Source organism: Mesoplodon bidens (genome assembly GCF_964165515.1).
Source record: "Mesoplodon bidens genome assembly, chromosome: 5".
Taxonomy (NCBI): Eukaryota; Metazoa; Chordata; class Mammalia; order Artiodactyla; family Ziphiidae; genus Mesoplodon; species Mesoplodon bidens.
The window spans coordinates 9628441-9642214 of NC_138161.1; the positions used below are offsets into that span (position 1 = coordinate 9628441).

At 48.1% G+C, this 13774-nt stretch overlaps 1 protein-coding gene across 8 annotated transcripts in view; it reads right to left on the reverse strand.

The window, feature by feature from the left end:
- The window catches only part of DOP1B (DOP1 leucine zipper like protein B), a 107642-nt gene that overhangs the window by 25068 nt on the left and 68800 nt on the right, over nucleotides 1–13774 (reverse strand). For 5 of the 8 annotated variants that reach the window (XR_014015876.1, XM_081234474.1, XM_081234473.1 and 2 more), the window contains exons 19-24: nucleotides 12095–13694; nucleotides 11493–11604; nucleotides 10694–10882; nucleotides 7646–7768; nucleotides 5994–6131; nucleotides 1252–1307 (exon numbers count right to left, since the gene is read on the reverse strand). Coding sequence is in view for 7 of the 8 variants with exons in the window: in XM_081234474.1 (XP_081090600.1) it covers nucleotides 1252–1307; nucleotides 5994–6131; nucleotides 7646–7768; nucleotides 10694–10882; nucleotides 11493–11604; nucleotides 12095–13694 (2218 nt within the window). In the remaining variant the exon portion in view is untranslated. The remainder of the gene's footprint in view (nucleotides 1–1251; nucleotides 1308–5993; nucleotides 6132–7645; nucleotides 7769–10693; nucleotides 10883–11492; nucleotides 11605–12094; nucleotides 13695–13774) is intronic. The other 3 variants (XM_081234477.1, XM_081234475.1, XM_081234472.1) reach the window with 1 other exon arrangement.

Sequence of the window (13774 nt, forward strand, 5' to 3'; positions counted from 1 at the left end):
CAAACTGGTTCTTCTAAAGTTTACCAGGCCTCACATAAAGCTTTGCTGACGTAAGGATTTAAGCTATAGCACCCAGACTTTAAAATGTCAGATGAGATCTCTGCAGGAAGAAAAAGTAAAATCATCAGGGTATTCCCATGCCTCGAGAGGAAATAAGGGCTCCATTCAGATACCTTCTGAACTAAGCCTCTCCAGTAATCAAGAAACACAATGGGGGGGGCAGGGAGGGATAAACGAGGAGTTTGGGATTAAAATGTACACACTCCTATATATTAAATAGATAAACAGGCACTTCCCTGGTGGTCCAGTGGTAAAGAATCCGCCTTACAACGCAGGGAACGTGGGTTCGATCCCTGGTTAGGGAACTAAGATCCCACATGCCGCAGGGCCACTAAGCCCGAATGCCACAACTACTGAGCTTGCACGTCTCAACTAGAGAGCCTGTGTGCCGCAAACTACAGAGCCCACGTGCTCTGGAACCCTCGCGCCACAACTACAGAGCCCACGCGCCCTGGAGCCTGTGAACCACAACTAGAGAGAGAAAACCTGCACGTCACAACCAGAGAAAGCCTGCACGCCGCAACGAAAGATGCCATGTGCCTCAACTAAGACCCGACACAGCCAAAAATAAATAAAATAAATAATAAGGGACTTCCCTGGTGGCAGAGTGGTTAAGAATCCGCCTGCCAATGCACGGGACATGGGTTCGAACCCTGGTCCGGGAAGATCCCACATGCTGCGGAGCAACTAACCCTGTGTGCCACAACTACTGAGCCTGCGCTCTAGACCTGCAAGCCACAACTACTGAGCCTGTGAGCCACAACTACTGAAGCCCGCGTGCCTTGAGCCCATGCTCCGCAACAAGAGAAGCCACTATAATGAGAAGCCCGCGAGCCGCAACGAAGAGTAGTCCCCGCTCGCCGCAACTAGAGAAAGCCTGCGTGCAGCAACGAAGACCCAACGCAGCCAAAATTAATTAATTAATTAAAAAATAAATAAATCTTAAAAAATAAACAATAGCACTGGGAACTATATTCAATATCTCATAATAACCTATAGTGGAAAAGTTTCTGAAAAGAATATATATATATATATACTGGAGTCATTTTGCTGTATACCTGAAACTAACACAACATTGTAAATCAATGATACTTCAATTAAAAGAAAAAACGGAAATACAATCAGAGGAATTATTTATAATCATTGCAATAGCATCTATTATTGAGAAACGTCTTTGAGGGGCTGCATTACCTTTGGATGAAAGCATAACAAAACTGCAACACAGGGACATCCACGAGGGGCGATTTCTGAAAATTAAAGCAAAGCTAATTACTCCAAGTTGGTAGGAAATACGGCTAAAAAAGAATTCAAATACAGAAATGAAACAGATTCTATATCCTAACAAAGCAAATGTTTGCAGCTAGAGTCTTTCAAATATAATAATAGAAAGTATCCCCCAAGTGAAACAAAAACAAATGTATCCTATGAGGTCCCAAATCATTAGTGCCCCTCTCATCAGACTCCCAGAGTCATTCCCTTTATGTTTACCTACTTCCCATTCCAGGCTTTTAACAAGTATTTAGGGAAGATTTGGCATTATAACTGAACCTCCCCAAACACAAAGTTGGTGGCCAAAGTTGGCCCTCGGGAGCTACAGTTGAGAGACAATGCCAAATTTGAATTCTTAGCTCCAGGAATTCCCTCCAACAGCCCAGACAACTTCCCTGAATCCCAAATGGCTGGAACTACTTAGAAATAGGTTTTCCAAACACACATTTTTTCCCTTCTTGCTTGTAAAAGGCTATTTGTAGAAGTTATAGAAGTTGAGCCAATTAACTAAACTAACCACAAAATGTAATTTTGTCATTCAAAAAGCCAAAAACCACTCAGCCAGACATCTAGGTTTTTTTTTTTTTTTTTTTAAGCCCAGGAGTTGCAGGTGTTTGCAGAAATTGCAGTAACATGAAGGAACAAAACCTAAAAGCGCCTGCTCTGTGTGTAAAGCTGTTGCAGGGCCAGCTCCCCCACGGCTGCAGCTGTAACCCCATCCGTGGGGACTGATCGGCAGCGCGGAAGGTCAATCTCCTGCCAGCTAGACCTGCTCGGAGATATAAATGCCAATCCACCCAGGATCTGATGCTGCCCCTGCCTGCCTCCACCACCCTGCTCCCTCTCTTCAGGGTCCATTACTTTACCATTTACATTCAAGAGTAAAAGGCAATAAGACCACCAGGCATTTGGGAGACTGGGGGCAGACGTCCGACAGATGCCATGAAGTTGCCCATGTCCCTTTTACATCTGACTGCTTAATCACTTGGCCAGTTCCATGATCTGGCCTCACAGTGTAAATCTGTAGGCTGCCTTATCTTCTTTCCCCAACGAGAATACAGGCTGACCGTAGGCAGGAACAGTGTCAGCTATTTAGGACTCCCCGCTACGGATGCAGACTTGATTTTCAATAAACACGTGGAATGAAGGAAGAGCACCAGAGCCCCGAGTGTAACTGACCGGTTAGAAGCCCCAAGTGGCCTTCCCAGTGTGGACGTTTCTGCAGAGGGTGACCCTGTGCCACGTGCCTTTCAGAGGAAGAGCTTCAAGTGGAGAGTTCTCCTCCAAGGCAGGCAGAAGCAAAACTGCTGAAGGTATCCTTGGTCAGCTTTCCACTCTGGGGTGAAAATGGCTGAACACATCTCTGATTCCAAGGTTTAGCTTTTGTTCACCACCCCTAGTGCTATGACCTTAATATCTAAAAAGAAGATCTCTTTTATATGCTGTAAAAATTTTTTATTTTGGTAAAATATACTTGACAAAATCTACCATTTTAAACATTTTTAAGTGTACAGGGCATCCAGTGTATTCACATTGTTGGGCAACTATGACCACCATTCATGTACAGAACTTCTTCATCTTCCCAAACTGAAACTCTGTCCCCATTAACTCCCATTCCCTCCTCCCCCGCAGTCCCTAGTGACCATCATTCTTCTTTCTGTCTCTAGGGACTTGACTACTCTGGGTACCCCAGATAAGCGGAATCATATAATACTGTCCTTCTGGACGGGCTTATTCCCCTTAGCAGAATGCTGTCAACGTTCATCCACGGTACAGCATCTGTCAGAATTTCATTCCTTTTTAAGGCTGAATGATAGTCAGTCCATTGCATGTACAGACCTCATTTTGTTTACCCATTCATCCACTGATGGACACTTGGGTTGTTTCTACCTTTTGGCTATTGTGATTCATGCTGTTATGAACCCTGGCATACAAATATCTGTTTGATTAAAGCTATTTTTTAGCAAAATCACTTGGTCCCCTCCCTTAATTTTCACTTAGGGAATTATTCTTGAATTGTTCCTAACTGTATAATGTTAAATTACCTAAGAGAAGGCAATTATTTCAAGGTTGGAACAAATCCCTGCTTTCTATCAAATTAATTAAGAACAAAACAGCTCCAACACTTTCAACGAAAAGGTCTGCTTTGGTAAAACCAAAAATCTCTCAGGCAGAAAACTTTTTTTTTTTTTTTTTTGGATTTCTTTTTTTTTTTTTTTTTACATCTTTATTGGAGTATAATTGCTTAACAATGGTGTGTTAGTTTCTGCTTTATAACATAATGAATCAGTTATACATATACATATGTTTCCATATCCCTTCCCTCTTGCGTCTCCCTCCCACCCTCCCTATCCCACCACTCCAGGCGGTCACAAAGCACCTAGCTGATCTCCCTGTACTATGCGGCTGCTTCCCACTAGTTATCTACCTTACGTTTGGTAGTGTATATATGTCCATGCCTCTCTTTCGCTTTGTCACAGCTTACCCTTCCCCCTCTCCATATCCTCAAGTCCATTCTCTAGTAGGTCTGTGTCTTTATTCCTGTCTTACCCCTAGGTTCTTCATGACATTTTTTTTTCTTAAATTCCATATATATGTGTCAGCATACAGTCTTTGTCTTTCTCTTTCTGACTTACTTCACTCTGTATGACAGACTCTAGGTCCATCCACCTCATTAGGCAGAAAACTCTTATGGCACACAGTCTGTTCTGTTGCAAAATCATTGTGCGTAAAGGAAAAGGTGCCCCCCTAGAAACTGGGGAGAAAAACTATAAGAGCTTTGTGGTTCAATCACGTCACCCTTCAAAGGCCACTGCTTTCCCTGCAGCCAGATGAAACCTCTTCTTTCTCAGCATGTCCAGGATGAGTTAAGTCCTCTGACGTGTACTTTGTACCTTTGTAAAAATTATGCAGATTTTTAACTCGCCCATTGACAAACATGCTCTCCTTGACCTAGTCCAGTCAGGCTCCTCTGAGCCCTCTTCTTTTTCTTCTTCTTTTTTTTGAATTTTAAATCATATAGTTTTTCTTCCTCCTATAATATTTTTGCTTTCCAACAGTAAAAGAAATGGTACAAGAATCTGGCCCTTGGTCACAAGCCGTTTTGGGGAATTCCTCAATATCCTCACTCCAATTTTTTTTAACAATCAATGAATGAGGTAATCAATGACCAAAGTTGATCAACCAAAGGGTTAATCATTAGATTCCAGAGCTTCTAAAATATCTCCCATTACTCAACAGTCCCTTTCTATTTCTCTCCCTCCCTCTCCCCGTTCTCTCCTTCCCTCCTGAAAACATTTTACTGAAAATGCAAGAAAAAACTGAGAATTATGTTTCTGAGGAAAGTCCAAATCCTGAGATGCTTATGTCAGACTGTAGCGTCTGTATTTATAATTTCCTAGCCTTTTAAAAAAAAATTTATTTATTTATTATTTATTTTTGGCTGCATTGGGTCTTCGTTGCACGCGGGCTTTTTCTAGTTGCAGCAAGCAGGGGCTACTCTTCGTTGTGGTGCACAGGCTTCTCATTGTGGTGGCTCCTCTTGTTGCAGAGCATGGGCTTCAGTAGTTGTGGCACGGGGGCTCAGTAGTTGTGGCTCGCGGGCTCTAGAGCGCAGGCTCAGTAGTTGTGGCGCACGGGCTTAGTTGCTCCACGGCCTGTGGGATCTTCCCGGACCAGGGCTCGAACCCGTGGCCCCTGTATTGGCAGGCAGATTCTTAACCACTGTGCCAACCGGGATGTCCCAACAGTTTCCCAGCAGCTCAAGGCCATGTCCCTAGGGGGATGACCTCAACCCCCTTAAAATGCCTGCCTAAGAAAGAAAGCTCAAGGCTTCTGAAGGAATCTGCTGTGTGTTTAGCCAACTCCTGATAGGCTCCTGACCTCCCTTTCTTTGAGCATTTATTAAGAAAAGCTTACAGTTATAAATCCTTGCTCTGGCCCTTTGAGATGTATATGTATCTCCTACAACCCAGGAATGTCTTTCTCAAGGACCTGGCAGCCATCCCTCTGAAATACCATCATCAAGGAAGACAGGGCCCCTGTTTCCCAGTCTCCAAGGGAGCACAGGAACCTACCCTGCACTTCACAGTCTGCAAACCCCGAGGGCCTAATTACATCCGCCAACCCCCTTCCTGCTTGCTTGTAACTCTCCCCTCCCCTGACTTTGCTGAAGCCCCTGCTTGTTCACCCTTCCTGCTCTCCTTTCTCTGCTTAAACTGCCCAGTCACCTCTGCACACACTGGAACTGAGCACAACTCTTTCCCCTGCTGCAGGAGTTACTGAATAAAATCAGTCTCTTCCACCTTTAACTAGTGTCTGGCTTTGTTTAACTCTGACGCCTTTTCGGCTGCAAGTTCCTTGAGGCACGTGCCATTTCTTCTTTCTAACAGAGTTATTCGATTTGAACCACTACCAGGCAGCGCACCCTGCAGTGGGATGTAAGGATGGAAGTCCGTCCTTCACCTCAAGTGGCTTGCACCCCAAAACAGGAGCCCGTGAAGCACATTTCATGGATCTCTGCAGAGCCCGGTAAGAACACTTCGTTTTACAGCCCCCGAATTCCTAGTTGCTGCAGTAACCTCTGTTTCCCTCCCAAACACAGTTTATAAGACGTGGAGTTAGAGAGAGTACTGCGTTCCTCTGAGGGTCCCCAGGCTCCTGACCTCATCCCCCAGGACCTGCGGCGGCCTCTTCACCACTTCCTTCACCAGGTGCAGCACCGTGTCCGTCTGCAGGGTGCTCAGCGCACAGATCAGGTCCACGAGCGTCAGCTGGGACGCGCTGGCCGCCGGGACGATCTGCTGAGAAAAAAATCATTCCTTTAAGGCTCACAGAGAGAAAACAAAAATACGAATGACGCACAGAAAGCACTCTATAATACCTGCTCCTGGGAAAAGACATTTGTTTTTAATCTTTTAAAGAAATATTTAAATGAAAACTGGGGAATGGACTCTATTGGCGGGAATGAAGAGTGAGGTTAGCATTTAATCACAGTAACCTAATCAGTATCTGATACAAATAAGGAATAAAACGCGTAGCTGATGATGGGCAGTCACTCTGGTATGTTCAAGCTGAGAAAGCATTGTACAAACAGATACATTTAATTGGAAGGAAACAGGTTGATATCGAGACAGCCCCCGAAGTATGAGGACAGTAAGAAAAACAGGTAAATCAGGTTCCTGCGAGCTGGCTGTGGCAGGCAAGGCCCGGTGAGGGAGGCATGTTTTGATGACAGAAGTCTGTGTAGGGTGGTGACATGCACTTGCAAGTATCAGGTTTCTCGCCCGGAAGCCCCAACAAGTGCTAAGGTGGGTAGCCTGGGCCACCAGCCTCTCACACCTCCTCAGGGAACAGGGGCCTACGCTGGGCCCTGAGACAGTGTCCGGGGGGTGGGGCAGACCCTCTGAGGGAGGTACCAGGTAGCATGGTCGACAGAGGGGACCAGGGAAGTACGTGCTGGTTTTGCAGAAGCACATGAACCAAGCTCCTGGAGGGCCTCGTGATGGACCAGTCAGTGGAGAAAGAATGGACAAAATGCAAACTGAAGTCTGGGCACAGGAATGCGATGATTTAAATTTTCTTGACCATCATGAACAAGCATTACTTTAATAAATTTAAAAAGGCGAATGTAAATTATGGACGTGTCAGTGTAGGTTCAGCAACTGTGACAAGGGTAACCCCCTGGCGGGGGCTGCTGTGGGGAGCAGGGCATGCACGTGCAGGGACAGGGGAATATGGGAACTCCTTGTACCTTCCTCTCATTTTGTTGTGAACCTAAAACTGCCCTCAAAAGATAAAGTCTTTAAAAAGATTAGTTAAAAAAAAGAAAGCTATCACGGGCTTCCCTGGTGGCGCAGTGGTTGAGAATCCGCCTGCCGATGCAGGGGACACGGGTTCGAGCCCTGGTCTGGGAAGATCCCACATGCCGCGGAGCAACTGAGCCCGTGCGCCACAACTACTGAGCCTGAGTTCTAGAGCCCGCGAGCCACAACTACTGAAGCCTGCGCGCCTAGAGCCTGTGCTCTGCAACATGAGAAGCCACTGCAGTGAGAAGCCCACGCAGGGCAACGAAGAGTAGCCCCTGCTCGCCGCAACTAGAGAAAGCCTGCGCACAGCAACGAAGACCCAAAGCAGCCAAAAATAAAGAAAGAAAGAAAAGAAAAGATTATAAAAAATAAAAGAATAAAAAATAAATAAAACAGTGGAACCACTGCCCCAATCTCCCGTGTTGGCCTCTGGCGTCACTTTTTATCACACATGACTCTCTGGTATTTTGTCAGAGTAAGTTAGCTACTGCTTTCATTTCTGGCTTTACCTTTGTCTTACTGTGGCGTTTCACTTTCTTCCTGCCCCACACTGCTGCAACAGCTGCTATCAGCTGAACTCCAAGAGGGGCTGTCAAGGGGTTTAAGAAGTCTAAAATTTTTTGTCGTATGGTCTAAAAAATAGAAAAACGAAGAGTTAGAGCAGAGTAGAATCAGGGCTACGGTGGACTGTGTGCTTCACCACCAGCGCCTGTAAACCCTGGGAGCCGGGGCGGGCCTTTGTCTCAGCATCCCAGGCACCAGGCCGTGGGAGGAGGAACTGGACGAGAGGCACGGCAGGCAGCCCAGGCGGACGGACAGACGGCTAGCGGAGCCGAGCAGGAAGAGACCCTTGGGAGGTGATGAATCCCACCTTCGAGCAGCTGTGAGCAGGGCAGGGCTCGAAGGAAGCCACCCAAGGCTTTGCAGACACAGTGAGAAAGCAGGGGTGGTACCCCGCAGTGGAGTCGGCACTGTTCCCATCCTGAGAGCCCCTAGCCTCACTTGTCTCAACCAGCCCTGGAAGGGCTTATATGCATCAGGAAGAAGGATGTTTTTCAATTTCCAGAAATATGTACCATTTAACTAACTTTGTTATGTAACCAACTAAAAATAAACTCACAGCACGGCCCCGGACGTCACTCATCCCCCTCCCTTTGGCTGCGCCTGGGTTTTTCTCCATTCCTGAAACCTCCATGTTCCTTCCTCTATAGATCCTGTGGGTCTCACAGCCTCTAACACCTCCCTACCCAGGCAAGTCCTCTCTTCCTGGGTCTCAGCTCAGCCTCTCTGCCTCAGGAAGGCCTCCTCGACCCTCTGACCAGGGGTCACAGCCTGTTAGAGTGCCCCGGCTTCTCTGTAGCACTTCTCATCATTATTTTTAAATTGATGGTTAACGTCTGTATCTGCCAGGCAGACAAGGACTTACTTGCCCTATCTTATCCACTAGTGGATAAGCAGGGCCTGGTACACAGCAGCAGACATGCACATGTTTGTGGAATGAATGAATTTACCTTGGCTTCCTCTGTCCCCACTGCCTTAGTTTAGCATCTCCTTAGATACAACTGCCCATGGGATGGAGACATCCTCTCCCTCCCGCCACGGTTTCTGCTCCAGAGAAACCACGGGGGCCCCAGCTCAAGGCCTTGGGTCCCTCAGGGAGGGCTTAAGCTAAGTGCTCAGTAAATGTTAGCCGTCGCTAAAATGAATCCTTCCATCAGCCCATAGATAGGCTGATAATAACAGACTCATAATAACAGACTCATAATAACAGACTCATTTCACAGAGGAGGAAACCGAGGCTCAGGCTGCGTGCCTGAGGATTTTCTGAACCTTTCTAGAGCTTAATTTTTAGGCTTAAATTAAGCAGGTTCCTGTGGCAGCTTGAAACACAGATTTCCCTTGGAGGGTATCTCTGGAACCGACAGAACATTTTGGAGGCCACCTGTGCAACTGCCTGACTCACTACAGAAAGATCAGAAAACAGAAGTCAGGGGCGGGCTCCATTGCCTACTCACCCTAATCCCAGCATCACTGCTTATCAGATGCACAATTGAGGGCAAAGCACTCACTCTTCTCTACACCCCAATGTCCTCATCTGTAATCTGGGAATAATAATAGTACCCACCTTGTAGGTGAGGACTAAATGTGCCAATAAACGAAGCGTGCTTGGATGATGCCTGGCTTCGTGTTTCCAACTGAGGAAACTACAGCATAGACAGGTTAATGAACTTGCCCAAGGTCCCACAAAGCACCTGAGCAGGGAGCTGAATCCAGGTGATCTGGCTCCCTGTGTCCTGATCTGTTCTGCTCAGCCCGGGCTGCCAGATGCCAGTGTAAGCTCTGAGGCCGCACCTGGCACCAGGGGTGCTCAGCTAAGTGAGACACAGCCCGATAATTCTGAGCCACCAGACACAGCAGCCAGAGACTGAGTCGGGATGCTACCAAGAGAGAGTGAACTGTAACCGAGCAGGATCCTATGGGGGCTTTCCTGGGACAGACCCCTCTCCACCATGTCCTCTGCCTGCCTCTTGTTTGTAGAAAAGCTTTAGTCTCCCAGGCCTCCCGAGTCACAAAAGCCTGGCTCAAGAATTAATGACTGCAAGGATGTGAACACATGATGACAAAAGTAGCAGTGGGGCGAGGAGAACTGGTAACAATTTAAACAGTAAATCAGCCCTATGGCAGTCACAGAACCTTTAGTTCCTCCCTGAAGTACATAGGTAAGTGTCTGAGGCATGTTCCTGAGTTGTTTTACAGATACTAAAGCCCCCACCAAATGGAAGAAGCTAACTGAATGATGCCCATGAACAGGTAGACCCCAGACCCGCTGCAGCCTGAGGATTCATGATGTTAACTCCTGTGACACGGCCCTGTTATCTCATCATCAACCAGAGAACTGTAATGAGCTGTTCACCCACCCTGCAACTCCCCTCCCTCACCTTACCCTTAAAAACTCTTCCCTGAAACCCGTCGGGGGAGTTCAGGTTTTTTTGAGCATCAGCTGCCCACACTTCTTGTCTGGTGCCTTAAAATAAACCCCCCACTTGCCTTTAACATGACCTGGTGTCAGTAGATTGCCTTTACTGCGTGCAGGCAAGTGGACCCAAGTTTGGTTCGGTAACAGAACTAGAAATGCTCTGGGTTGTGAGCTTCTGCTTTAATAAAAAACTCAAAGACACCTCAACACTTGTTCAAGGCACCACTGAAAGCAGAACGTAAGAGCTAAGCTGTCTTAGTAGAGATGCTTAAGAGAAACAGGTTGAGGACTTTAGGTACCCTACCTGGAACCCCTAGAGACTTTATGTTTGGCTTAAAAAAAAAAAGGGCCAAGGGGAAAACATAAACTGAAAACTACTCACAAAGCTTTTCTTTCCATGAATAGGAAGCTTACTCTAATAAACAAACTGGAGATTTCTACTTCCAACTTACTTCTAATGTAGGTTTCTCTGAGCACATTACGTTCGATTATTTATATATATAACCCTGTACATTTTTACTTTTTGGTGGGACAGTACAAGACAAAGGCAATCGTAAACACACAAAGGAAGCTCTCTCACTTTGGTGGTTTTAAAGTAAACGGAAGAAGATCCCTTCGTGGCTCCAAGGAGATCCATGGGTCTCTTTTGAGTCTCCTCCTTTCTGAGAACATTCCAGAGAAGGGCCATGGTGTTAACAATCCGAGGAAGCTCTTCCAGAATGGCATTCTTGGCATTTTTCAAATTGGTAGGGTCACTCACAGCAGCAGTCTAAAAACGAAAACGAACATGTGAGACTCGGCTGCGTCTGCGGTGGCACCATCTCCCTTTCCGCGAGGACAGTGGTGCTGGTGGGATAAAGTCTGGGCTGTAGCACTCTCCAGAGCAAGTCCCACGTGTGGTCTGGAAGTAAAACGTCTCCCTGAGCATTTAAACCCATGATTTTCTTTCAAAGAGCGAGGTCTGCGCATCTGAGGCTCCTCATTACAAACTCTTCCAATCACTCAACCAAAGCGCTAGCTGCGTTCTACAATCGAATCCCAGATAGGGTAGAGCAACCAACAGCTGAAACATCTTTAAACTCCATGAGGCCAAGTAAAAAGTACCCGGAAAAAAGATTACTTTCTATCCCATACTGGTGGAGGGCTGAAGTCGCCCACAGAGAGCGCCAGCAAGAACAAAACCACATTTGTATTACTTACATACATACGTTTGCACGTATATTTGCATACACTTCATTATTTGCATGTGTGTTCATTTGCATTAACATTTGCATATGTTTGTATTACATACATACATTTCTTATTTGAAATAGACGTAACCCCAATGAAAACAAAACAATATATGAAAACTGTCTCGAACTCAGGAAAAAATGATTTACCTTTTTGTTTTGGTTGGGTTGTTCCAAAAGACAAAAATGACTAATGGTTGTTAGACCTTCCAAAAGAGTGAGTGGATAATCCGGAGAAATGTTTTCCCTCTTGGAGGTTATGCTTTGGTGAAGAAACGAGAAACTGGTTTTGAGAATCTTTAAGAATGAGGCCATAAAGGTTTTTAATCGTACACATAAACACGGAAACCACAGAGATATCACGATCTTAAAAAACTGGGGCTCTCATAATGAAATACTGTTACAAAAAGGACAGGCATCATTTGTGCTGTTTTTACATTTATACAGTCGTTTTGGAAAAATGTTTTCCAGGTGTTTTAGAATGTCTGTGAAGATCCACATTTTTCTTTCTGTTTTGCAAAACTAATGAAGAGAGACTGACTTGTCCTGTAACACTCATCTAGCCTGGGTAGTCATGTGGAATTGAAAATAAAGGAGCCGAACATTTAGTTCCTGCTTACCCCTTTTGACAATGCTGACTAGGCTTTTGATTAGGTTGAAATTATCCTCCAATTGGCTTCTAGGGGAAATCAGCCGTCTGTGACAAAAGCTGTCATGAAAGAAACAGTAACACATCAAAGGGTTCACCGTACCTGATAGAAAGCTTCACCGATTCGCTTTCATACTGCTTGACCAGCTCGTCCAAGTTTTTGCAAATCTGGACGAGGAAGGGGGTCACCGTCCAGCCCAGGGACCTTCCGAAGTATGGCAAGGAGTGCGTGACCAGGCTGACCCAGGCCGGGTGCATGCCGTAGCCGTAGGCCGGCTGCAGGCCCCTCACCACGGCGGACACCAGCAGCCCCTGCGAGGTGAGCAGGTGGGGCTGCACGTACTGCAGGGCGTTGATGGCCTGCTGGAAGTTCAGGGTCTGCCGCCACTCCCGGGACAGGTCCGCCTGGTGTTCCGCCTCCTCGTGCCCCGGCCCCAGGTGGTGCTCCAGGACGATGAGCACCTGCAGCAGCTTCAGCAGCTCAATCTGCAGGGGGTGCTCACTCCAGATCTGGTCCTGGCCCAGGTTGATGAGATGCTCCTCGAACAGGCTGTCCTCCCGCTGGGCTCGGCCCCGCTCCGCCACGGCCAGTCCGTAGCGCTTCTGGCTTGTGTACATGGACGCGGACAGCGAGAGCAGTACGAACTCCTGGACTCTGCACCTCTGCAGCAGGCTGTGGATGAACTCCACGTTCTTCCCTTCGGCTGACTTGGCCACCGAGACCAGCTGCGTCATCATTCTGATCAAAACCTCGACGCTCTTGACCTGCACGTCCCGGTTGCCGAGGACGTCTCGGTGGGAGACCCTCAGGTAACAAGGGTAGTAGCTGCGCAGGAAGCTCAGGCACAGGTAGGTGAGCAGCTCGAGCAGCAGCGAGTGAGGGCACACGTTGGGAGACTGGGTCTGGAGCTTTCCGTAGAAACTGTGGCCGACGAGCGCCTCCTGGTGGCGAGCCAGGAGGTTGGAGACGAGGTTGAGGTGCGCGGTGGAGCTCGTGTCCATGCTGGTCCGGGACACGGCCTCGATGAACTCCTTGGGGTTGGTTTTGAGCACGGCTTCTAGCACGGAGAAGGCGTACAGCACGCGCCGTGAGTCATAGGGCTGCGGGTAGAGCAGGATGTGCTTAAACAGGGCCTCGATCGCCTCCTGCCTCTCCCGCTGCTGCTTCAGCAGCCGGGCCGCGCTCAGGGCCTGGAGCTCCGCGTCCGCCTCCTCATCGCTGGACAGCGACTCCGACGCCTGGGTCTTGTCCGAGTCCACGCGCGCCAGGCTCCACTTGACAGCGGACTTGAGGCTGGCCGCCGGCTTCGGGGGGCCCTGGGCTGCTGCGGGGAGGGGCGTGCGGCAGAGCTCGCCGCCACGCAGCTCCTGGGGCTCGTGGGAAGGGGAGGAGAAGGACGACGTGTGCTCGCTGTCCGTGGGGCTCGTGTCCGCGGACTCGGTGCGCTCGCTGTCGTCCGCGGTGTCGCAGGCCGACCCGTCCGGCGGGTCCGCACAGCAGGCAAGGTCTTCCTCGCTGGGCTCGCGGCCGGGCGGGTACACCTCGGGCTCCTTCTCCACCTCAGCCCAGATGGCCTCGCGGTCCACGGTGGTGAAGTGGCTCAGGGGCGCGCTCTCTTCACCACCACCCTCCTGAAGCTCGGGTGCGCCCCACGCCTCTTTGAATGAGGTTCGCTTCCTGTTAAACCAACGATGCCAGTCTTCTGAAAATTACAGAACAGACGACTTCAGAACAGGAGGGTCGGTTATGACAAGTCGGTTCTAGAGTGATCTTTGTCTTAAA